We start from the raw sequence: 22,892 nt of genomic DNA, 5'->3' as shown, positions 1-22,892 counted from the left end.
ACAGCTCTGTTTCTGCGAAAGGTTACACAGCATTACCATGTCTTGGTATGGCAATGTGAGTATCTGGTATCTGCAACCAATACTGCATTCGGTCTTCCGGTCTTGTCGGGTTCCATTACAAATCTATAGCGGGACTGGTCCGATGTGGGGGAATAACATCCGAAACATCGACCTACAACCCCACACATCCATGAACACCAGGCATGATACCCGGCCTCGGTAGAAGTTTGTAATCACAAGCTGTTAATCTTTAGTTGTACAACAAACATTACATTCTTTCACAGTCTCGTCATAATTGAACTAGCTTCAATAATCAGTACTCTACAACCACAATGACAGACAGCTACGCCTCACATTTTGGCATCAACAACATCCCCTACGGAGTTGCAAGTTCGTCAAAGCGAACAAATCCACAATGTGTCACTCGTATTGGTGACGAAGTCATCTTCCTTGCAGAGCTCGCTGAGCACGACACTCTGAAAGCAATTTCAGCACCACTATCCTCCATCCTCCGCGAATCCACCTTGAACAACTTTGCCGCATTAGGCAAAGACATACAATCCAAAGTCCGAACCGCAATTCAAGAAGCTTACAAAAGCAACTCGCACAAGGAGTACTCTGAACACATCAACAACGTGACCCTTCACCTACCCGTCCAAATCGGCGACTTTACAGATTACAGCGCATCAGCGAGCCATGTTCTCAACGCGGGAGAAGCCGTAATGGGCGTCCGGTCATATCCACCCGCGTTTAAAAAGTATCCCGTAGGCTACGCAGGCCGATGTTCCTCCATCACTCTCTCCGGTGCACCAGTCACCAGACCCTTAGGTCAATTCATTGAAGACTACACCGTTCCCGAGAAGAAGATCATCTTCGGTCCATGCCGGAGTCTAGATTACGAAATGGAAGTTGCGGCCGTAATTGGCAAGCCCGTAGCGCCAGGCAGCTTTCTCAATGCCAAGGACGCCGACGAGCACATCTTTGGACTCGTTTTGCTAAATGACTGGAGCGCAAGAGACATTCAAGGCCTTGAGATGAACCCACTAGGCCCATTCAACGGAAAAAACTTCATGACATCCATCACGCCCTGGATCGTAACGCTAGAAGCCTTGAAGCCCTTTGAAGTACCTGCCCCAGAGCGCATGGAATCTGTCGCCTCTTTCATGGACGATCCCAGAAGCGCAAACTATAACATCCAACTGGAAGGTCAAATCATCCGCAATGGAGTTCAGACGACAACGTGCAAAGTCGGGTTTGAGACCATGTATTGGACGTTCAGGCATATGCTAGCACATCATACTATTGGCGGCTGTGGTCTTCGGTCAGGAGACTTGGTTGCTAGTGGGACGGTATCAGGCGAGCAGAAACATGAGCATGGATGCTTGCTTGAGCTTACGAAGAATGGCAAGGCTCCAAGTAAGTTGAGTGACGGAGCGGAGCTACGCTTCCTTGAAGATGGAGACGAAGTAAGGTACATTGGTGTAGTTGGAGATGGAAGCGCGGGTGTCGGGTTTGGGGCGTGCGTTGGTACTGTAAAGCCTGCTCGACAGATATGAGAATATACGGAGTACTGAATGTAAATCCTTTTTGCTTTTGTCGGCTTCGGCAAGTATCAGGCAGTGCTCATATCTCAAGGTCTGTGCAATCAGCTACTTGATTAGTTTTTCCGCTGTTGACTTCTCGAAAAAAAATATAGCCCTGCATCATATCGAGTACTCCACTAAACATGCACTGTGTTGACAAAAAAGAAGTCTTGAGGTCGTGCCCGGGTTCTTCTCAATGTTAGGAATTGCAATCACGTCAAGGTCGAGGAAGCATCTTACCGAACCGGGGTTATCAGAATGTTGAGAAGTCAAAATCTGAAGTGATAACCACTACCTGGAATCGAATGAGTGCATGCTCAGTGGCGCAACAGATGTAGATCAACGTACACTACACAACCTATGGATGCTTCGAGTGGTGCAATATATCTTTTTTTCGCGATATTATCTTCATATAGTTATTCATGCTAACACATAGCCAACATGAAATCTCGATACATATAACCGTGATAAAATATTAAAGCTATGACGTCTAGACTTTTGCAAGTAGACATCGTAGTGGGGCATGGTAGTTCTTCTAGGGCAAAAAGGAGGGGTCGAATTTACCGACTCCGGCAAACCTCAGCTTCCCCACGCCTAGAAACAACAGGTCCGCGATAGCGAACTCAGCCATCAGAAAGGCAAAAAGAAAGGTTTTTGTGATGCATACGAGCGGGGAGGATCGAACATCAAGTTGGAGGTACAAAGTAAGTGTGCGCCCATAAACTTCAGTTTGGAGGCGTCAAAATACAGTAGTTACTAAGCAAAAAGTTTTCCCTTTTTAGCCGAAACCCGGCCATCACCAAAGTTAACCCTGCATGCTTCAACCACCCAAAATACTAGTAAAACTGCATTATTTTAAATAAGTTTAATATATCTAATTACTCTATACTAGTACTTTGTTTAACAGCCTCGTAAGCGTCTACAGGCCTATAGGCGGTAGGGTATTAAGTTAATCCGCGACTTAGTTTAGCTAGAGGGTATACCCTACTAGTACTCTTTTAGAGTTTTATAAAAACTATTCTACTCTTCTTAAGTTTAGCTATAATTATTATATTGTGGATAGAACTAGTATATGCGCCTTTTAAGGATCTACTAAAAGTACTTAATAGGGTTAAGGTCTAGTAAATAAGCTAGCTAGTAGGCTGGTCATTGGGTCTCCACATCGGGATCTCAAAAACACTTTTATCTCCACTAATACTTACCCGATTAGGAGGTTTAGTAGCTTATTTTAAAGCTCTCTATCAGGGCTTTATTTTACTATATTATGGTAATACGCTAGCTATACTATATAAGGAGATATTTAAGATCGGAGTAAAATATAGAGACCCAACTCTTGGCAAGGTAGGTAGGCTAATAACTTCTTACCTATCACAGTTATCCTATCATTATATTAGACAAAAATGAAGCTTAGATTAAGGGCTACAAAATGAGCTACTAAACGTCCCGATTGGGTAAGTATTGGTGGAGTGAATTAAGAAACACGATCCCGAGGTGGAGACCCAACTTACCACGCTAATTTATACTAAAACCTTTTGAAGCTATATAATATAAAAGTTAATCTTCTAGTTATATCTTATAAATTAATTACTATAATAACTAAGAGCTATTATAGTAGTAGAGTTATTATATATTAAAAATAATAGGTAGATATTTTAATGGGGTAGATAGTGTTGTAATGGCTGAACTGTTGCATGCACTGACCACACACAGTAGCTATTCTGCACGATGCCAGAATGTCTTGATGATCAACTCCGAATTGCTTGAATTATGGAGAAGCTTCGAGATACGTATAACTTGGAGCTAACAAACACATAGTTAGTTTTCAACAACAAAGGCAATTTGAAGAACACGTGTGCAATGCTGTATAAGTTATATCGTCGCCTAGTTGTTTTCGAATGAATATTTCAGGTCAAAGAATTTTACCAGAGTATCAGCGAACGACTATCAGCTCTATAGGAATACGGATCGTTCCCGTAATTAGCAGCCTAGAGTGAAGAGTATGTCATCATCTCTCACTAAACTTGCTAGAAATTCTAATATAGAAGAACATTTAGGAACTAGTCTGGAGATCCACTTCTTGATAACCAAAGGAGAGTTGAAGCGGATGAAGGGATGTCTAGGCTGGCCTCGAATAATTATACAGCTCAGGATGGATACGGTAACGACAAGATCAGAAGCAATGGGAAGAACAAAAAGTATGAAAACGATTTGAATGACGGTGCACCCGTGTCGGCAAACCCAGATCAATACGCCCTGGCCGCATCGAACGCTGCCTACCTAGATGTCAGCATTCTTTTGCATGCTCCAATCACGGGCGATACCCGAGTCCTTGTAATCTGTCCTAGGGAGCGGAGCGCAATTATTCCGATGCTACAAGATGTTGTAGCATCCTACCCTACTGGTATCTGCGGTTCCGTTCAAGCAGTCTATTTACCTAAAAATGTCTTACCTCAGGTCCATACGATTATGGAGATCCTGAAAGACCGAGGTTTATACAGGGTTTGGGATGTTGTTTTATGCTTCGGATATAATACTCATACTACAGATCAAGCGGGAAAAGATACCAAGGAATAGCTAGATATGATATGCGATCTCGTTCGCAGTCGAGGTCCGCAGAGTCGGGGACAAATACTACTTCAGCTCACCAGAACTGCAAGCGAGAATTAGCAGCAAGTCGCGCAGAGATATGACATGCTAGCATCAGAACTTGGCATTCGTGTCGTCACTGTAAATTCTGTTACTGGTAGCAAAGTTGCTGATGTCAAGCGTATTGCTGAACGCTGCCTCAGCCTAGCTCGACTCTTGGCAAGCATTCCTAGTAGAGATTATGCTGAACTAGTCACATACCTCCGGATGAAGGCGGATCGCTTAGGCCGAAAAGAGCATTCTATTACCACATTGATCATCGACGAGAGTGAGGATCTTTATGGAACGATACTTCCAGGTGGTCCAACAGACGAACAAAGCTGGTGGTCCACGACAGATTAGGAGTAGTTGATGACCCTATAGGTAGAAGAAATTTTCACAAAGAACTCAATGTGCCGGCTTTTACATTTCTAATCTACAACTCACATACGATCCTGTGTATAACACGCTCTAGTCCCCCCAAGGAGACTTAGTTCTGCTGTGGAGATGACTCATTATATGTAGCTGTTATTGCCATGAGATTTTTACACTATTGAGCCTTCATGCTAAATCACATAGATATACGCAATGTGCTAGGGTGTCGTTCGGAGTTTGTCCGCGCACTTACTACATTGAAAAGCATAGGAATCTTGCAATCATTCAACTACTAAATTATATAGTGCAACATTGAGGCATTAAGAGAGCATGCAATGAATCAACAACTTAAAAGTAGTGAACATACTATATACTAGTATGTGCGATATTAAGAAGACATATTGCTCCAAGCTTTATTAAAAGCCATTTTTAGGCAACTGCCCTCTTTGCAGCGGAACGCGACTTTTAGGACGCATAACAAAGAAAACCATTGCCTATGTGGACCAGGAATTTATCTTAGCAGTTATTTCTTTTCGCCTGCGATGGGACAGGCCGAGTCGATAGTATTAGAGTTTAGAACGGCCCGAGCTCCCGACTACTACCATATAAGAGCCTACATATGTAGTACTACGTACGTATGTAGTACATATTTTAGCCTAGTGTACCTTTACCCCACCATCGATACCTTACGTTGTGTCAATATCTCACACCCAAAAGGCACTGTCCATACTCGCCATGTCGACCGATCATTGCCGTCCCCTCGAAGCCATCAACGCTTTCATCAAGAACAGACGCGGTACCTTTTTTGAAGCAGAACTATTCGCTACGTTGTTTGATTGTCCTGTCGTCCGCTCCTTCGAGTTTGCTTTAGCTGATGGGGCATTGCTTGCGACTAGAGGCGCACAACCACCACGGGGCAGTTATACGGAACGATTCTGGAGATTAAATGAGGAAGTTCGAGCTGCGCGCGGTTCTCAGGAACACTGGGCTCGGATCCTCGTATTGTTTGACGTAAAGAGTTCTATATCAGATTTCGCTGAGGACCAAATTTACATCACGTCGACTAAGTAGCAAGCTCGAATAGGAGTATATATCGTAACGTGCGCAGCCAATCCAAATTTTGTCGAGATTATCCCCAATCGATTTTCGAACAGCAGCTTAGCTACGCAGCCCAATCGCAAAGTGGCTGTTAATGCATCTCGAAAATCCATGCTGCCACCATCTGCCTACAGGTTTTTGAGCCACTGTAATAGCTGCTATCGAATGCCGCTTTCTTGTTTGCCTCAAGCTCTTGAAAACATCCAACGTTGCGCCCGAGATGAAACAGATTACATAAACCCATGGACTGGTGTTCGCCTCACTGGGTGGAAGCCAAATGTAGAGCATGGAAACGAATTTCTGGCGCCAACGGAGAACTCACAGCACTTTTCATCCTACCAGGGCGTTCTAGAGGTGTGGAGAGGGACGAATCTGCTGCGCAGCGTCATAAAAGCGATTGCCATACTGTTACATATTACAGCATCGAACAACATAATCAGCTGCCTGGTTTTCCCCCAGAGAACCACTCAAAAGCAATGTCGTTAGGATTGCTATTAGGATGTCAAAGATAGGCATGTCTAGGTGGAGTGGGAGCTGTCCAATATAAGGTGAAGGGGTCAAGGTTTAAAGAGACTTAGAGCATATTTTAATGTAGAAAACAATGCACCTACTATAAAAAGCTTATAGGCTTTTAGGTCTATCTACTACGTTCATATCCATTTTTTTTAGTTTTCATCTTTGATTGTCATTGTAAATTTTGCCGTCGTTCATATTTTCACCACCCCGAACTAGCCTTTCGCTATGTCGCTTTTAAATCGTTAAAACTATTCTTACTTCGCTCATCCATCGCAGTATTTGCGTAATCATCGAATTTGCGAACTACTATAGAGAGGTTAAAGCAAGTAGTATTAAGGATCTAATTAAAAGTACATAATATAAATACTATAAACGGCTTACATATTCACGTGTATCCAGTTCATGTGCGTTTCAAGCGTGCTTCTGTTCTCCACTAGCAACCTCTGTTTGTTTCAAGACTATTCTATTATATTTTTAGTCACGCAGAACAACAAGAGCCTTTGTTTGGTCATACTATGTCAGTGGGTTCGAAGATTGCATCATCGGCTGGCGAGAACTCGAAGGATAGAATAACCAATAGACACTCTAAAATAGCTGCAAATAGTTCAGCTGCAAATCGCCCACAACAGTGGTAGTTCATAAAATAGAAGCTTTTCGTGCGAGGTTAAAAATCGCATCCAGTTTTTCGCGAGTTTAGCAGTCATTAGTAGATGCAGAGTGAGGTATCATAGTGAGGTTCAGAGACCAGAGCGAAACAGAGCACGATAAGTCAACGTTGCACGTGTGCAACTGCAATGAACGAGGTAACACAATCGTCATCTCATTCTGCAAACTATACCAAGTTACGTCGCGGTTATAATGCATCCAGCTTATTCCACCAAACGGGTCTAAAACTTTACACAATGCGTGAGAACCAGCTTATAGGTAGTGGGTGAGTCTCAAAAGTGATTAGACATGAAGGCAACTCTACACCAAGTTCAACCGGCGTAAGGGGAGTATAGCGGCGGCGCTTGTACTACTGCTCAACGTTCAATTTCCGAGGTCGAGCTAGACTTTCGCCTCTTCCTACAACCTATCTACTGCGAATATATTCACAAACACCCACAAGACGCTACGACAGGTAAACTAGTATAATTCTATTAGCTAAGATCGTTGTATTTTAATTCGCGCTGCGCGACACTGCAACGTTGAAAAGATCAGTAGCAGCAGCTAGCAGACATGTCTAGATATTTAAGCTATCCTCCTTTTGCTTTCTCCAAATTTTGTGTAGTAGAGTCATCATAATGGCATATAGAAATAATAGTAGGGTAATCAGTACTTTGCTCAATGCATATAGATGCCAGCATCAGCTAGATATAATAGTAATAGGGCCAATAGTACTACGTAATACGTAAAAAGGCCGAAGTCGCAGCCACTGCTATAAAAATCGCCCCCATTCATACACAAACGCGACGCATACACGACCATCGCCCACTCAACGCACTATACCCAATCTTCTACAGCTATTGATGCAGAATTTCTTAGTCATTCCGACTTTTTATGCCCTCCCCCACGCGCTTTTCTGCACAGTCATAGTCCAAGACACTGTCGCACAATCTCACCGCAACTTGCTTCAGGGCTAGTTAGACAACCACTAAACCAAGTAACAGCTAAGTTATTAAAGACAAGCGAGAGTATCCTAGTCCATGCATAGATTATACTGCAGAACCAAAATGTCTTAGCGATGCCTCTACTACAGTCACGCCGCCGAAATAGCTACGAATCTAACTATCAATCTAGCTAACCATACCGTCGTGCCTTTAAACTTAGACCCCGCCTTCTCCTTATCAAGGAAGTGTTTTAGGCATAAATTATATCTAGATTATTCAGTCGATTGTAGAAACTCGCCAGTCTATTTGCGCACTATTCCAACCTCGCCGTCCAGAGGTCAAACGACCTATATACGGATAACAAGGCAAGGAAACCCAATAAAATTCCGGTTACATGCTGCTAATACAATGTAACGGAACTATTTTAGAACTCTCTTACCCTATCAGCTTCTACACTCGCGTTGTACATAACGCCTAATATGCAGTACACGCTTAACTCAGCTTTAATTTATAACTAAATCTGCAAGAGAGACTAAATTAGAGGTATACCCAAACCATAAAGTGGGTTATTAATGCGCTTGGTTAGAGCATAGTTTCTAATAGCATGAGCCAAGTTTTCTCCATCTAGAGCTTTCATATATTCCGCCACTGCTAGTACAGGTTTTCTCAAAGAAATTCTAGCACTCTTCAGTCCTTTTGCGCTCCAACAAGCCTCGAAGTTCAAGCCCACGAAGCTTCCTATATCGCATTTCTCCGTCTTATCTTCAATAACACAAGTTATAAACTACTATAGTCAAGTCAAAGTCTGCAGAACTAAACCAAAAGGCTGTAGTCGATCGACTACCATCCATAAGTAGATGGATAACTAAGCGCAATACATTTCGCATACTATCTGACACCTGCATACAAGGATACAAAGATCATGGGCATCAGATTGGTGTGATACGTGGTATGTCTCTGAATATCGAATAAAACAGCTGCCTAGTTGCTTAAATAAGGCCTTCTAGGACCGGATTTCAGTAGTCTCGACGGAGGCCTCATTTTTGATCCCCCAGAGGGATTTCCTATGAACATGGACCCTTCTACTGTATAGTCCTAGGTCGATAAACATCGCCGAGAGGACAATCTGCAGATCATACCAATCAACATCAAGCTCAGTATCAGCACTCGATCAGCTCGGCAAATTGCTCCTATATTTATCATCGCGCCCGCTGGAAATAGTAAAATACTATGTATATTACCTATGAATAGCTACACAGCCCTCCATGCGAACATAAAGTTAGAATACCAGGACTCCCATACTCTTGTCAAAGATAAGTCAATCAAAGCACACAGAATGCGACCGCGTGAGCCTCTGCATGTTAGTACTCTTTTAGCGCCCTTTGCAGTACACCAGTGCGATCTCTTTGAAGCACTGCTGAGATTAAAAGATGCGTTTAAGGGCCAAACAACATACACCAACCCGTCTAATGGCGTCAGAATGCGTGGTTGGACACCACCATTGCCTGAGTGCAGCCCTAAAAAGCTAATGATGATATTGGGGGATCGTCAGAAGTTTTCCGCAGGCATCATCTAAGAACTTGCTTAGCTAATACGCGCTCAGCCTGAATTTCAAATGGAGCTGTTGTTCAACCTCATACAACCTCTAAGTTGCGACTTAATCCTTCGAGATAATAAGTTGTCTACGGTATACCTTATTGAGCACAAGACGACCACACCACGGGAAACGAAATCCGACATTATCACTCTAAGACCAGCACTAGAATAGACGGACTACAAACTCAATTAGCATTTTCTTTTTTATTAACAGGGGGATTAGCTTGTAATTCACACACGAGAGGGACAAAAAGCTGGAAGCAGCACGCCAGCAGTCCGTGTTAATATGAGAAGTCCTGACGCAGTCTCTACCATTGCTCATACAATACGTGATCATGGCAACTTAGCCAAACAGAGGCTTCGAGTTAAGTGGCGAAACTTGGGCATATATAAGGATAATATGTTTGGTGACGAGAGTATGTCAACGGAGCCAACAAAGACGGAACAAACGACCGCAATACAAAAGCAGAGCACACGCACTATCACAGCACGGAAAGAGCTGTTCCGCATAGCATTCTGTGATACCATCAACGACCAATGTTATAAGCTAGGAAAACATACTTGCATTATTCTAGAAGGCAATGCTTGCGGAGACGCAGTGATAATTCGGCACGATTGGACGGAGCGTGATACGGCTAGATATAAAGCGAATAGAACGCTACCTATGTCTCTTGTAGGAGGTATACGATCTAGATCTCTCAGCGCACTAGTGCTAAGATTCATCGCGCACAACTGGCCGCCCCGAGTTCCGCCTTCGCAGATATTTGAACCAACACGCGTTCGAACTATTGAGATACCACTATGCATGAGCCAGCCCTTCATCTACGTTGCTGCTACGATCAGCTCCTCATCTATAGATGGACAGCCTATTATCGATAAACTTATCCTCCTACCTTCTAAAGACACAAGCTGGTCAGTCAAGTATAAAGGGTGTAAAGTATACGACGATGAGACAAGAACTAGGAATTGGAGGCTAGTCATTCAAACACTCGGGGAAGGCCAGGGAGCGGGCCAACCTAGAAGCTCTCTCATGCAACTACCCTTTCTAAACCGAGACGCGGAGCCACTCTGCAACGTCTATGATTTTTCTAACGGCTCAGTATACGAGCGTTTCGATGATCTTTTGTGTGATCAAGATTCACACTATGTTACCCTAATCCATGGGCTAAATGGACTCCTTCAACGCCAGTGGAACCAAGGTAGCCCTAGAATGCAAAACACTGGCTCTTCTGCAACTCATATGTAAGTGATTTCGCTGAATGCTATAAATTCACATAGTACTGTTTGTTTTACATAGTCGCTGACCAAGATAGTATGATGTGCTGGATACTTACAACCCTTCCACCGAACACACAGCCGATGGCTACTGATCATTTTGAATCCATATACAATGAGAAGAAGAAATACATTGTCAAAGAGAGAGATTGTACGGAGAGCAGAGCAAAGGAGTTCTCACACAAAGCCATGATCGGCGACGACAATTACGGTATGCCCTTGGCGGATATCATGGCGCAGTTCGGATTCGAAACAAAGTATGTCCTGCGATGCGATTATTGCGAAGATGAAAAGAGCTGTCGCTTCTATATCCCGGAGATTGCGTACAGCCGCAAAACAACTCCTACATGTATCAGTTGTTTCGCTACCAAACACGCCTGCACGTTTCATGGTATCGTAAATACTCTAGACCTTGTGGATATGCTACGTAATTTTGATTTGTTTAGGCGTCATGTGCCCTGCAACCAGTGTTTTGCCAATGGAAAGCTGTGCGACAATCGAGCTGATTCTTGTAAGAGATGTAAGACTAAGGGCAACAAGTGCGTACGAGAAGCTTGCAAGAATAGAAGCGAGCCCGGCGACGAATCAAATTGCCACAGGGATTGTGACTTGGCTCATGACGACGATGGGTACACGAATGTATCCAGAGTCCCCAGAACCAAAGGATATAATGCACGTCTGCGTTTACAACAAGAGGCACAAAAGGGCATATTTATATCTTCAAGGGCGGAAAATCAGGCTGAAAAAGGAGAGCACTAGGGCGATCATGAACAATAGAATGATTGAAAGAGGTAGTATTTAAAGAGGTGATTAGCGCAGACCTTCGTAGCAAAAAGGATACGCTTTGAAAACATCAAGCTACTCTTGTTTCCTGACTCTAGTGAGGGCGTCTCGGTCACGTCTTCGTATGATCAGCTAGGTCTTTCGAAACCTGTTACTTACTAGAAGGCCCATTACGCTAACGAACATTGACATGAACCCAATGCCTCCTTGGATCTGCTGCACGAATTCTTAAGTGATTACAATGATGCTTTTGAAAGCTAGACTTCAATTCTGGATTCATCACGATAATGATATAGAAACGACACGAACGTACGCACTGTGTGAATATGTACTGGATTAATGCAGCGGTTTCCTACACTAATAGACTGTTTTTCTTTACGGATCCGACCGCCCGAGCGCTAGACATCTGCAGGCTAGAATTGCTCGCTAACACGGCGAAAGTCTTGTTTTCAAAACAACAACAGGAAGAGTGTATTGATGATGCGTTGATAGTTTATACATCTGAATCCAAGAATATGGCATTAAAAAATAGGTTATAGATATAATTATTAGACACAATGTCATCATTCCAGCTGGCCGAGTGGTGTAGTGGTTATCACGTCACTTTTACACAGTGAAGGCCCAGGGTTCGATCCCCTGCTTGGTCAACAATTTTTTATTTTTGCAAAATCTCGTAAGAGAGCTATAGATGCGGTACTAGAATCAGCATAATGCAGGTTGTCGTTTTGCTGTTGCAATCACTTTTGCACACGATGACATACAGGCAGCTTAAACGCATCTGCATTAGAGCATCGGCTTGGATGCTGCGTACTTTTACAATTTCGGCTAGTACATGCAAGACTCACCAAACACGGGTGCATATAGTAGCGCGTTCATTTCTAAGTGCAAGATACAGGAAGCTCTTCTTTAGCTACTCGTCAGTGCTCTGATTTCCGTTTGGTTCTTTCTTGAGGCCAGCCTTCCCCGCCGCAAAGCTGTTCTTCACTCGCTTCAATGAGTAGATCTATATCGACTAGGAAAAAACAGGCAACGAAAAGCTCAAATCAGCCTGCAACATACCAGGACTGGTTTGATTGGCATGCAAGTATCGATCCTGAAAGGGAGAGCCTTCTCTTACATGAGGATAAACCACGCCTTGTTGCAGAGAAAACTCTAGTGGATATGTTCACAGCAAGCGGTGGTATACAGTGGAACGACTTGGTTGAAAGGCTTCGAGATGTGGAATCTCCCCTGTCGCTCTTTGATGGGCATGAAGCACTACGCGAGCGAACTTACACCGGGACCACTATCATCAGGGTAATACCGGCTATCGCGCTTATTGCAGTCTCACTTAACACTTATGTGGCGCGTTCCAATCTATCTTGTGAGTTTTTCCTGTATTCATTCATATAACTCTCGTGCTAAGAAATGCGATAGTCAAGTTTTGTTAGAGTCACATACCTCTCTCTTCAGGCGAAGGCGATCTGTTCATGGCATTTAGAGCGTGGTCCTCCAAAGAACAGGAATATTGGATGTCCATGAGCCCAGGATTCCGTGCAAAATGGTGTACTATATGGGAAAGTACGGTCCATCATACGTATGAAGCCATACTCTCTATCCTGTTAATTACTAACATAATTCTTATAGTTCAAGAGCGATGCGAATTCCATATATTAGAAGGGAAACGGTTTCCTTTATCTGTGACGGAAGCCCAGCGGTTGACTCTGGAAAGATCACCTGGGCCGCACACTGTCCTGGCAGCGATGGACAGTCGAACAACGGGGAGCTTTTCGTTGAAGGGCGTAAAGTTTGCGCGCGCAGAGGGCAATGCCTAACGAGCGAAAATCTCTACAACACACTGCGTGAATACTATCTGGGCTCATGCTCGTACGAGCCATGGCACGCTTTGATGCTCAAAGCCCTCACAGCTATCCATCGGGAGAGGAAAGCTAGTGAGAAGTACGCAACATCATTCTGGCGCAAAATACAAGAAAAGGTTGATGGACCAGAAACCATTCCAGCCATGCTGGAGAAATAGAGCAAAGAAGCGGTTATTTAGGAAGGCTACACAAAGTTGAGGGTGGCTAAACTCTAGATAATGTGTACATATCGTGACACTGAAACATTATGAACCTATCGAAGTTGTTCCAGACATAGCTATGGTGTGTAAAATGTACACTTATAAAAAGCGAATCACTAGATGCATCTACTATCGTAACGGTAATCTACGTTTTGCGCTCTTCCTTGACATAACTTCATCTGAATCTGAATACTCAACAACTGAACTCCTCTTCAAATCCTTGCGCTGGTCCTTTGTATCCTTTTCGTCAACAAGTGTATCTGCAGTAGGTACATCTAAGTAAAATGTAGTTGAATTTCATGGATAGAACTTACCGCGAAACCTTTCAAGCGCCTTCAGCAGTTCTTGGTTTCCATGTTTCTCTTCGGCGAGAAAGTCTAGTCGTTGTTGCACAGCTTGTCCACCTGCTTCAACAGGAGCTTGTCCATCGTCCCCAGTCTCGGTATGTTCGTCTCGCTCAAGTTGATCACGTTTTTGGTCTTCCGCGTGCTGTATTTCTTCGTCGAGGCTTCTCTGTCGCCGCTTGATGTCGCTGATGATAGGGCTTAGAATCTTATCCTGCAATGCTACTGCAACGGTCACGAAAGCGTAGTGCCTATCATCGATTTCGGATGTGGTTGTTGCTATATTTCGATCTTCTAGAAAAGATTGGTCAAAATGAGCTACTATCTTGATGTTGCAAAAAAAAGGCGCATGCATTACTACTCACTAGTCAAGCAATCTTGCTTAGCTACCACCTCGTAGACTTTGTTCGCCGCTGCAAACATTCTATCCGACATTGGCCGCAAGGCCTCGATATATATTGGCCAATGTTGTTGAAGACGATATCGATCTGGGGAGAGTGGTATGGGACTTGGTTGCAGCAGCTTCTGCATGCGAATGAGTTTCACCTTGTGTTCACTGTATTCGGCTGATGACCACAGTAACTTTCGTGCGTGGTTTAGCCATGTTTTTCCATCTTCGATGCCCGGGATCAGTCCTGGAATTATGTCCTGAAACTATGTATCTTGCATTAGTTGTTAGCATTATAAGTATAAAACATTGACTGCTTACCCATGGCAGTTCCTTTCCGTTTTTGATATGCTGTCTGAGTTCTTCTAGTATCTTACTATTATCTTCTTCGTTCTGAATCAATTCAAAGAGTTCTAGGCTTTCCATTCTTTGGCGAGGCGCGATGGTCCTACAAGGCAGAGTGTAGTTGCTTAGAATGCTGAGCGTAAGATAAGGGGCGTTATACGTCGAAAATTGTAAGTTGAGATGCGCAAAGTGCATATACAAGGACAAGTCATATACTTCTTGGAAGCAATCTTGTTCTCTTCGCAAACAACTCAGAGTGTCTTGGCTTGATGCACCTACCCGCGGTAATCAATTTTGATAGGTGTGCTGCATCATTTATGCACGAACAGCAGAGTGAGGAAGAATTGACTTCATGGAGTTCAGGGGCCCAGCTTGAATGAACTGAAGCTGATAGTATACTAAAGCTTAGCTCCGAAACTAAGATGACAGAAAAGACTGATGGTCAAAACAGTAGTCGTACAATGACAATCTGGCGAAGCTGTAAGTGGCTGGACTAAGGTTCGTGCATGACAAGTCGCTATGCCTCATCAGGGGGTCACGTGCTGCAGTAGAGCCACCCGGATTTATTTGATGGATTTGATTGAATAGGATATTTCAGGATCACTAGATATATCTGGTGTATATCATCAACTGCGCTTTATAAACGATAGTATTGGAATAGATTCATATGCACTTGCTTTGTAGTGTCACTAAACTTTGTACCACCATCTTGGGAACTCCCGACCTTCTGCGCTTTATATCCTAGAAGATGTAAAGCAGACATCATAACCACTAGACTACGCTCGCCAATGTTCTTTGATGACAAATGATGAGAATTTATCTATTGTATCTTAGATGCGATAAGCTTGACAAAAAGATGACAGATGAGACTTGAGAGTATCTAGTGGATCTGGAGAAATGATAACGGCATGCCTGGTGGGGCGCAGATTAACCACAACAGTTTACCAGACTGTTGCGTCCCACAAGCGTAGGCGGTTGCTACTAAAAAGGTACTAACTTGAGACAACAGCACGGCCTAGGATATTCCAGTATAAGAAGAGTGTATTAGAAAGATACAGTTTTTATTGCCAAAATGGAAAATCAAAAGCCGCATGCATAGACAACAAGGCGTGCCATCACACATCACCATCACGGCCGAGTGACGACGTTAACTCCGAGCAACCTCAGGCCTACCACGCCCAATCTTACCCACTCCACCCACACCCACACCCACACCACTGGCCATGTCGCAACTTTTGTTTTCACGGACGCCCGCGCTGCGGAGCGTAGCGCAGCGGTCCATCCCCGCCCAGTTTCGCGCCTCATACCATAGACAGGCGCCGCCAAAAATGGCATCGGGCGCAGCGCCCATCCGCACGCTACTACGTCAGACGACGCTGCGAGCAAGCGCCATAGCAGCACAGCGCACGTCGTCGTCGTACCCTGTGTCGCAGCAATTCTCAGTGCAGACATATACGCAGCAACGGTCGCGCTCGCCGTCGCCGCCCCCACCGTACCAGGCGCGCAACACGTCGATACTTGCGGCGCCGGGCCAGTGGACGCGGTTCAGCTCGTCGTATAATACGGTTTCTTCAGTCCGTACGTTTACGTCTACCACACGTGCTAAGTTTGCTGCATCGACGGCGGAAGCCCCATCGTCGCTGTCGCCAGAGTCGCAGCAGGCGGTTGAGGCAGCGATCGAGGAGATCCAGGAGCTGTATGGGACGGCGAGGGACGAGTTTGAGATTGCATCCGAGGAAAGCGAGAAGAATACTACGTATGCGCCTGATGATCGGGCTGCGGCACGGGAAGAGCTAGATCGGCTACTGGAGTTTTACAAGTGCGTTTTGGAAGGCGAGGATCAGGCGGTTGCGGATGAGGTGAAGAGGAGGGTGGGACAGCGGATTCGCGAATTGGAGCATGCAGTTTTGGCTATGGAAGAGGAGGCTTTGCACGGTGACTAGGTTCGCCATATGAGGATGGCACTACTTTCAAACTATCATATTCTCGGTATCTACGTTGTTGCGTCTCTCAGAATGGTGCGAATTATACAAAGCACAAATGTTTCAATCATCAAATCGTTACTCAAAGCGTGCGTGACTGGAAAAATGCTCAAACTCGGGCAATGGATGACGGGGGCGCCTGTCTTGCCCGCCATGCAGTATAGCGTCAAGCTCGTCTCTAAACTTGGTCGACTGCGGTGGCTGTGGGTACGAGTTTCTTGGCCGACTGGGTAATTCCAAGCTGCTCTCGCCTCTGTCCTCTTGCATCTCGTCCTTGAGAATCTTGACTTGCTTTTTGATCTCAACCCACAACTCTAGCTTGTCCAGTTTTGAGTCAGATCCAGATGCCATGTCAATTGAGTCACCAACATGCGCTCTCCGGCCAAAGTTGGCGTGAAGAGTACCATCACCTAGTTTCATTGGATCTTGAGGACCCGACCACCTTTCTGCTTCACAGTCTGCTTCAGCAACACTCTTACCTCCACGAGCGGCGATTGCCAGAAGTGCGGCAACAAAAGCCTCTTGCATGTAAGCGAAAGAAAACTTTGGTGTTATCTCTGCAATCTTGTCACACAGCTCGTCAGGGAACTCAAGATTCTTGTTATCTTTGAGTTTGTTTTGCCAGAACTTGGCATATTGAACACGCTGATCGTAGTCGGGGTTTGAGAAGTAGTACTTGCGGTCGAAGCGGCTCGGCCTTTTCGAGATGCCTGGGTCTAATCTGTCGAGGTGGTTGGTAGAGCCAACCATAAGGATGCCGTCGTTAGACTTGAGACCGTCTACTTCGTTGAGGAAGTAGGACCGGACACTGTCTTTGACAATCGAGTCAAGGTCCTCGAAAACAAGGTAGCAGGGAGCTTCCTGGCGGGCTTTGGCAAAGATGGCTTGCAAAGAGTATTCGGGACCAGCAAAAGAGCTCAGCGAGCGGACATAGAGGGTAGGCACAGCCATCCTAGAGTCGCCATCTTTTCCGCGTTGATAAAGACTGTGCATCATGGCCTTGATGCTGATAGTCTTACCGTTGCCTGGCGGACCGTAGTAGATGACGCCACGCTTCCACGGTACCTTGAGATCCTGGTAGGTCTGGCGACCATCAAAGAAGTTTTCGACGTCGGCGATCAGCGCCTTCTTCATATCCTCGTCTAAGATGACATTGTCCCAACTGCTTTTCTGCACAGAGTTGTACAGCTCGGCGCTCTTCTCCCAGTAACCCCCATCAAAGACCCATACCTCATTGCGTAGTTCAGAGCCCCACGTGGTCGCGTCCTTGATCAGCTCGTCCACCTTGTGCTCCGCGTTGGACAGGATGTAGTACATGACAGGAGCTGGGTATGCTCCCAAGCCGTCGCGCCCTTCAGCGAGGTACACTATGGCCTCCTGGTCCTTCCATTTGTACAGATATTTGCCAAAGATGACGCGCTCGATCATGCGACCCGGGTATGGGTCGAGTCTCCTCGAGGGTGGGACATAGCTGCGTTGCTTGACACCAGGGCCGTATACGGGGTCTTTGACGACGTCATCGAGGGGGGTGACGGTTGCAAAGCCGGCCGAAGCGTACGCGAGCAGGTTGAGCTTGCCTTGGGGCGCGACGATGAGGTCGAGTTGGGGGTACTGGGAGCGGATAGCTTCGATGAGCACAACATCGGTGTTGACGCGCTTGGCCGACGAGTGGTCAAAGTATGAGAGGCTCGCCATGTCCTCGTGTCCTGCCTTTCCTGCCATGATGAAGTTGGATAATACTCTCGTGCTGGGTGGCAGACAGTGCTGTGGAGGTAGTAGGGAGCGCTGCCTTCACTGATGGTTGCTTCACTGATGGTTGCTTCACTGACGGTTGCCTAGTATGAAGCTTCCAAGCTTCAGGCCGACAGCGCTGAACTGAACTCCGGGTAGCTTGTTGGGGGCTTCCCCGCCCCCCCGACCCCGATCGACGCCCCCATTACGTAGCACGTGTCGCCAACCCCAAATTCGCCTCAACACCATCGCACCCATCACTATTTTTGAGTGTTTGCTCCATTGCGCTGCTCAATACTGTTCGACTGGCTCCATGTGCACTCATGGCCGTTATTTATAACTGCGCGTGCCTGCCCATGTCCACCCAAGCCTGCCGTGCAAGCGACATGCGCCAAGTTTGTACCAAGCCGGCACCGAGTGACAAGGAACGCCACTTTTCTGCCCTGGTCTGTCTTATTGCGACGTCGTTGAAATTGTCCAATTTTTCGAGGCAGTAGTTAGAACTGTAAGGCATGAATATGTGCTTGCACAAGCCGGATGCTATCATGGCAAAGAGCACTTGCGACGATATTTGGCTATGTCGGATGCTTCACCGGGAACTGTTCGGGTGATGAATCAGCTCAAGGCATCCTGTCGCGGCAGTGATATGTATAAGCAGCGAACAACATTGACTCACTCAGGTCGCCTAGCCATGTAGAAGAAATCAAGGGCGGTGAACCTCGGGAATATGAAGACATGTATCAGTAGTTCCCCGGAGGTTGTGTGAAATATTCCACGGATCACCGGAAGTCGTTTTGGCGTCGGATGGCTGGCGACGGCTCCTCTCCGCTTTCCAGGCATCCTGACCTCTGGCACGCTCTTGCGCAGGGACGAAGTGGAGTCCCCCAGATCTTACCTCTCCGCAGTCCAGGTGGACCTGACTTCCGAGTGTTCCAAGGGCTCGTTTTCTAAGGGGCTCATCACACTGGTCTCTTGCAACCGATTCAACATGTCGGAGTTTTCTCAACCAGATTTTCCTTATTCTATCATATACACCACACCTGGCTTGATTGGCAAGATGCATTCATTGTAGAGCAGCGTATTGAATGTGTTGCTGCTAGAATAGGGCACTGTGCCCTGTCCCATACAGGCACCGCAGGACGCCTCGGTTGTTGGGTTGTGGTCAGGGCATATGAGCATGCGACGCAGCAATACCACAGCATCCCCAGAAAATGGCCTGCACTCGGTATTAGCCTAAATTGCTAATACAAATGTGGCGCAATCTCACCGAGTCGCATGTAAAGCCCGCAAACCCCGTGTGCAAATCCATGGCGCAAGTAATGGAGACGGCACGGCCGCATGCAGGTCGAAGGAAACAGCTTGACACCTCTCCCCGTTCGTCCGGAGATTGCAGCAGCCAACATGCGTCTCAACCGTTTGTTCTAGCGTGTAGAGTATGACTAGAGTTGCTCCACTTGCGGCCCACAAGAACAGCAGGAATGCGACTTGAGACACTGCGCTAGCATTCCCCATTCCGCAAAACATCGGCGAAACTGCTGCTCGTCATTTCGACAAACCATAAGCTACAAGTTCCAAACTTTCTGCGACGACATACGAACATTGTCTGGACTGCCGTTGCGATGCCTTCACTGGCCCGTCTAGGCTGTGTTGTGTCATTATATTAGAATATGCCGGCCGTGCCGCCGAGACTCTTGGACAAAGCTTAGCTGCAGGGCCACACGCACAATGCCGTCAGCCCATCCCCTCCGCGGCCATTGAAACTCATGCACCCACGAGAATGGTGGGATTACTCAACTAGTGGATTGCTTACGCAACGGCACGAGTATTGTCTTCTGCGTTCTAGATGAGAGAAGCTGAGAGAGAAAGTTGCCCAGCAACAAAGGCCCGCTTCCATGCCCATTGTGATCCGTCAGATCCAGCTCCCTCGGTAGCCGAGCGTGGGAGCAACGGGTGTCCACTTTTTGCAGCCATCATCGAGCCGACTTTGCGTCCAATTTGGCAGAGTAGAGTAAATCGAGCATATGTGTTGGTGCACGAGCTCCACCCCTAGGCATTTTTTGCAGGGTCCCTCTTCAAGGGTGAACCTGCAGACCGCCAGGACGCAAATCACCAAGCAGTCCGTGTGCTATACGATGCATTTGAAAAACTGCATCTCGCTCTCAACGGTCGCATTCAAAAGGGGAAAAGAAGAAGAAAACAAAGGCATCCACAAAGTGTGTTGACATTGTCTTGTCATGGGTCAGTATGATGTAATGCTTGGGACTTGGACGGGCGACACGGCAATCGGGAATTGGCGTTGCAATGCATTTCTCCGCGTCATGACGAGCTTCAAGACCGCTCATCTACACGCGACAGAGTACAGCTGGCTCAGTTGGCTCAGCCGACGCACCAATCACCGTCTTGACTTTTTTTGGCCACCATCCGTCCTCGGGTAAGGGAACATTTGGTGCCGATCCCACAGCGCAGGTGGCTTCGACTCGACCTGTCTGTCGTTCGTCGGCCCACTGTGCGCTCGGTGGGTTGACCATCAGTGGATACACGCGCACGCGCTGTCCTTTTACCCGGTCTGGAGAGGCGTCTATGGGGAACTCTCATGAGTGGTCCACTCGAGCACTTGTTTGGGGTCTTACTATCCACCCTTAGTCGCGGGGCTAGTCGCCCGTACAGGACCGCTCATGGCGCTCATCCTTGCGGTGCATGCTCGCGGGCCTAAACATATATATTACGCTCTCCGCTCCCCCCCATCCCCATCCCCAGACTTTCTTTCTCTCAACCTTGACCATTCGTCAGACCAATTAGCGCGTCAACCCTTCTGTCACACATTACTCGGCAATCATGGCGACAGCTCGTGAGCACAACGACGTCGAGGTAGGCTCTCGCTTCAATCGCTAAATGGGCTGCCTGTGTCTAACTCTATCCTATTACAGCGCGGCGCGAGTTTTGAGAAGAGCGTAAACGGCACCAGTGCAGTCGATCACGCTGGAGCAAGGCCCAAGCAGAGGACGCCCTATGACTATGGCGGCAACCCTCTTGCCCATGTTGCTACCAATGACCCAGACCTTCGCCTTGCCGCCTTTGGTGGTGAATTCCAGCCTGGTCTCTACCGCCCACCGAACCGCAAGTTTGCCAACCCAGCTCCCCTGGGTCTCTCGGCTTTTGCCCTCACCACCTTTGTTCTGTCTTTGATCAACGTCAAGACGCGCAGCATTGGCCACCCAAACATTGTCGTAGCGCTGGCGTACGGCTACGGTGGTCTTGTTCAGCTTCTGGCTGGCATGTGGTATGTATTATCAAGTAAACTGGAAAAAGATTTCCTGTCTAACACGCAAACCAAGGGAAATGGCCGTTGGCAACACATTCGGTGCTACAGCACTCTCATCCTACGGAGGTTTCTGGATCGCCTTTGGTATCGTTCTCACGCCTGGTGTGTTTGAAATCGAGGAGATTCTCGTCAAGAGCGGAGATTTCTACAACTCATTTGGTCTCTTCCTCATGGGCTGGTTCATCTTTACCTTCCTCCTTTTCCTCTGCACCCTGCGATCCACGGTCGCTTTCTGCTTCCTCTTCTTCACCCTCGACATGGCGTTTATGCTCCTCGGTATTGGATACCTCCAGGCTGACGCCAACGGCCCTCAAGAGTCGTGCATTGTTGCTGGTGGAGCGTTTGGCCTTATGGCCGCTTTTGCGGCTTGGTACAATGCGCTTGCTGGTATTGCGGATAGTTCCAACAGGTACGTACTTGGTCTTTTACCATCTATTCATCGAGAAGACAGTATGCTAATTATTCCCCCTCTAGCTTCTTCGTTATTCCCGTCGCCCACTTCCCCTGGTCAGAGAAGGGCCGTGAGCGTCGTAACAAGGTCGACAACTCTGCCGCTCGCGCTGAGGCCGAACACCTTGCTTAAGAACATGCGAACTATTCCATGTATGAGTTTCATGTTGCCCTGTAAACCAGCGCATCGTTGTACGAGTTGATGGATCTGAAGAGGAAGAAATTAGATATTTTGTCATGAAAATCAGTATTCCATCTGGCTGCTCCATCGGGATATGCAAGCCACCGTACATAATGAGCGGATTATTTACTCGTACAATTTTTAATACCAATTTCGAAATACCCAATACCTACCGAACTACTTCTCTAAGAATTGAAAAATGAATATCAAATCAATCATCTGTGCTCCGCCATTATGTTGTGAGAGGCACACCACACACATCGCTCCACAAACAATCCCAGCGTCACCCGATTCCCACCATACCGACACGCCACGCTACGCCCACCACACACCACACACCACAGACATGCGACCCACCCCCCTCTGACGTGCGCCACGCTTCCTTCCCGTCTTAGCCCCAAGCCCCCCCTTCTTTCCCCTCTTTTCTCCCCCGCATTTCCCCCAGACCAATCTTTTTCTTAGTGCACAAAAATGCAAAGCTATTCTAATCATGGGTAACTACGTAGGTGTGGTTGAGGGTGTCTGAGCTGAAGTCAGAGGCGTTAGGTTGTACGCTACTGCGTGTGGTTTAGCGTGGCAAGTTGGGTCTTCACCTTGGGATCGTTTTTCTCAATTTACTCTATTGATAACTACCTAAATAGAATGCTTAA

At 46.5% G+C, this 22,892-nt stretch overlaps 7 protein-coding genes across 7 annotated transcripts; 5 read left to right on the top strand and 2 right to left on the bottom strand.

Annotated features, from left to right (window-relative positions):
* Positions 1 to 332: 332 nt before the first annotated feature.
* On the top strand, positions 333 to 1,556 carry COCVIDRAFT_31465 (hypothetical protein; the record flags this gene model as incomplete). The annotated part of the gene is made up of 1 exon (XM_014695406.1): positions 333 to 1,556. The coding sequence occupies one exon, from the start codon at positions 333 to 335 to the stop codon at positions 1,554 to 1,556; it is 1,224 nt and encodes a 407-aa protein (XP_014550892.1).
* An 8,112-nt stretch (positions 1,557 to 9,668) lies between these two features.
* On the top strand, positions 9,669 to 11,416 carry COCVIDRAFT_20749 (hypothetical protein; the record flags this gene model as incomplete). The annotated part of the gene is made up of 3 exons (XM_014695400.1): positions 9,669 to 10,624; positions 10,696 to 10,914; positions 11,104 to 11,416. 3 exons carry the CDS (start codon positions 9,669 to 9,671, stop codon positions 11,414 to 11,416), a joined length of 1,488 nt encoding a protein of 495 aa, XP_014550886.1.
* Positions 11,417 to 12,192: 776 nt separating this feature from the next.
* On the top strand, positions 12,193 to 13,457 carry COCVIDRAFT_42688 (hypothetical protein; the record flags this gene model as incomplete). The annotated part of the gene is made up of 4 exons (XM_014695405.1): positions 12,193 to 12,294; positions 12,503 to 12,803; positions 12,893 to 13,016; positions 13,067 to 13,457. 4 exons carry the CDS (start codon positions 12,193 to 12,195, stop codon positions 13,455 to 13,457), a joined length of 918 nt encoding a protein of 305 aa, XP_014550891.1.
* Positions 13,458 to 13,628: 171 nt separating this feature from the next.
* Positions 13,629 to 14,657, bottom strand: COCVIDRAFT_20747 (hypothetical protein; the record flags this gene model as incomplete). The annotated part of the gene is made up of 4 exons (XM_014695399.1): positions 13,629 to 13,774; positions 13,814 to 14,137; positions 14,209 to 14,497; positions 14,553 to 14,657. 4 exons carry the CDS (start codon positions 14,655 to 14,657, stop codon positions 13,629 to 13,631), a joined length of 864 nt encoding a protein of 287 aa, XP_014550885.1.
* A 1,142-nt stretch (positions 14,658 to 15,799) lies between these two features.
* Positions 15,800 to 16,519, top strand: COCVIDRAFT_114275 (hypothetical protein; the record flags this gene model as incomplete). Its single annotated transcript, XM_014695404.1, has 1 exon — positions 15,800 to 16,519. One exon carries the CDS (start codon positions 15,800 to 15,802, stop codon positions 16,517 to 16,519), a length of 720 nt encoding a protein of 239 aa, XP_014550890.1.
* A 117-nt stretch (positions 16,520 to 16,636) lies between these two features.
* COCVIDRAFT_42685 (hypothetical protein) lies at positions 16,637 to 18,280 on the bottom strand (the record flags this gene model as incomplete). The annotated part of the gene is made up of 1 exon (XM_014695403.1): positions 16,637 to 18,280. One exon carries the CDS (start codon positions 18,278 to 18,280, stop codon positions 16,637 to 16,639), a length of 1,644 nt encoding a protein of 547 aa, XP_014550889.1.
* Positions 18,281 to 21,124: 2,844 nt separating this feature from the next.
* On the top strand, positions 21,125 to 22,194 carry COCVIDRAFT_114260 (hypothetical protein; the record flags this gene model as incomplete). The annotated part of the gene is made up of 4 exons (XM_014695402.1): positions 21,125 to 21,157; positions 21,217 to 21,569; positions 21,625 to 22,020; positions 22,086 to 22,194. 4 exons carry the CDS (start codon positions 21,125 to 21,127, stop codon positions 22,192 to 22,194), a joined length of 891 nt encoding a protein of 296 aa, XP_014550888.1.
* Positions 22,195 to 22,892: the final 698 nt, after the last annotated feature.

Source organism: Bipolaris victoriae, assembly GCF_000527765.1.
Source record: "Bipolaris victoriae FI3 unplaced genomic scaffold scaffold_162, whole genome shotgun sequence".
Classification (NCBI taxonomy): domain Eukaryota; kingdom Fungi; phylum Ascomycota; class Dothideomycetes; order Pleosporales; family Pleosporaceae; genus Bipolaris; species Bipolaris victoriae.
This window is presented reverse-complemented; position numbering and strand designations above follow the sequence as displayed.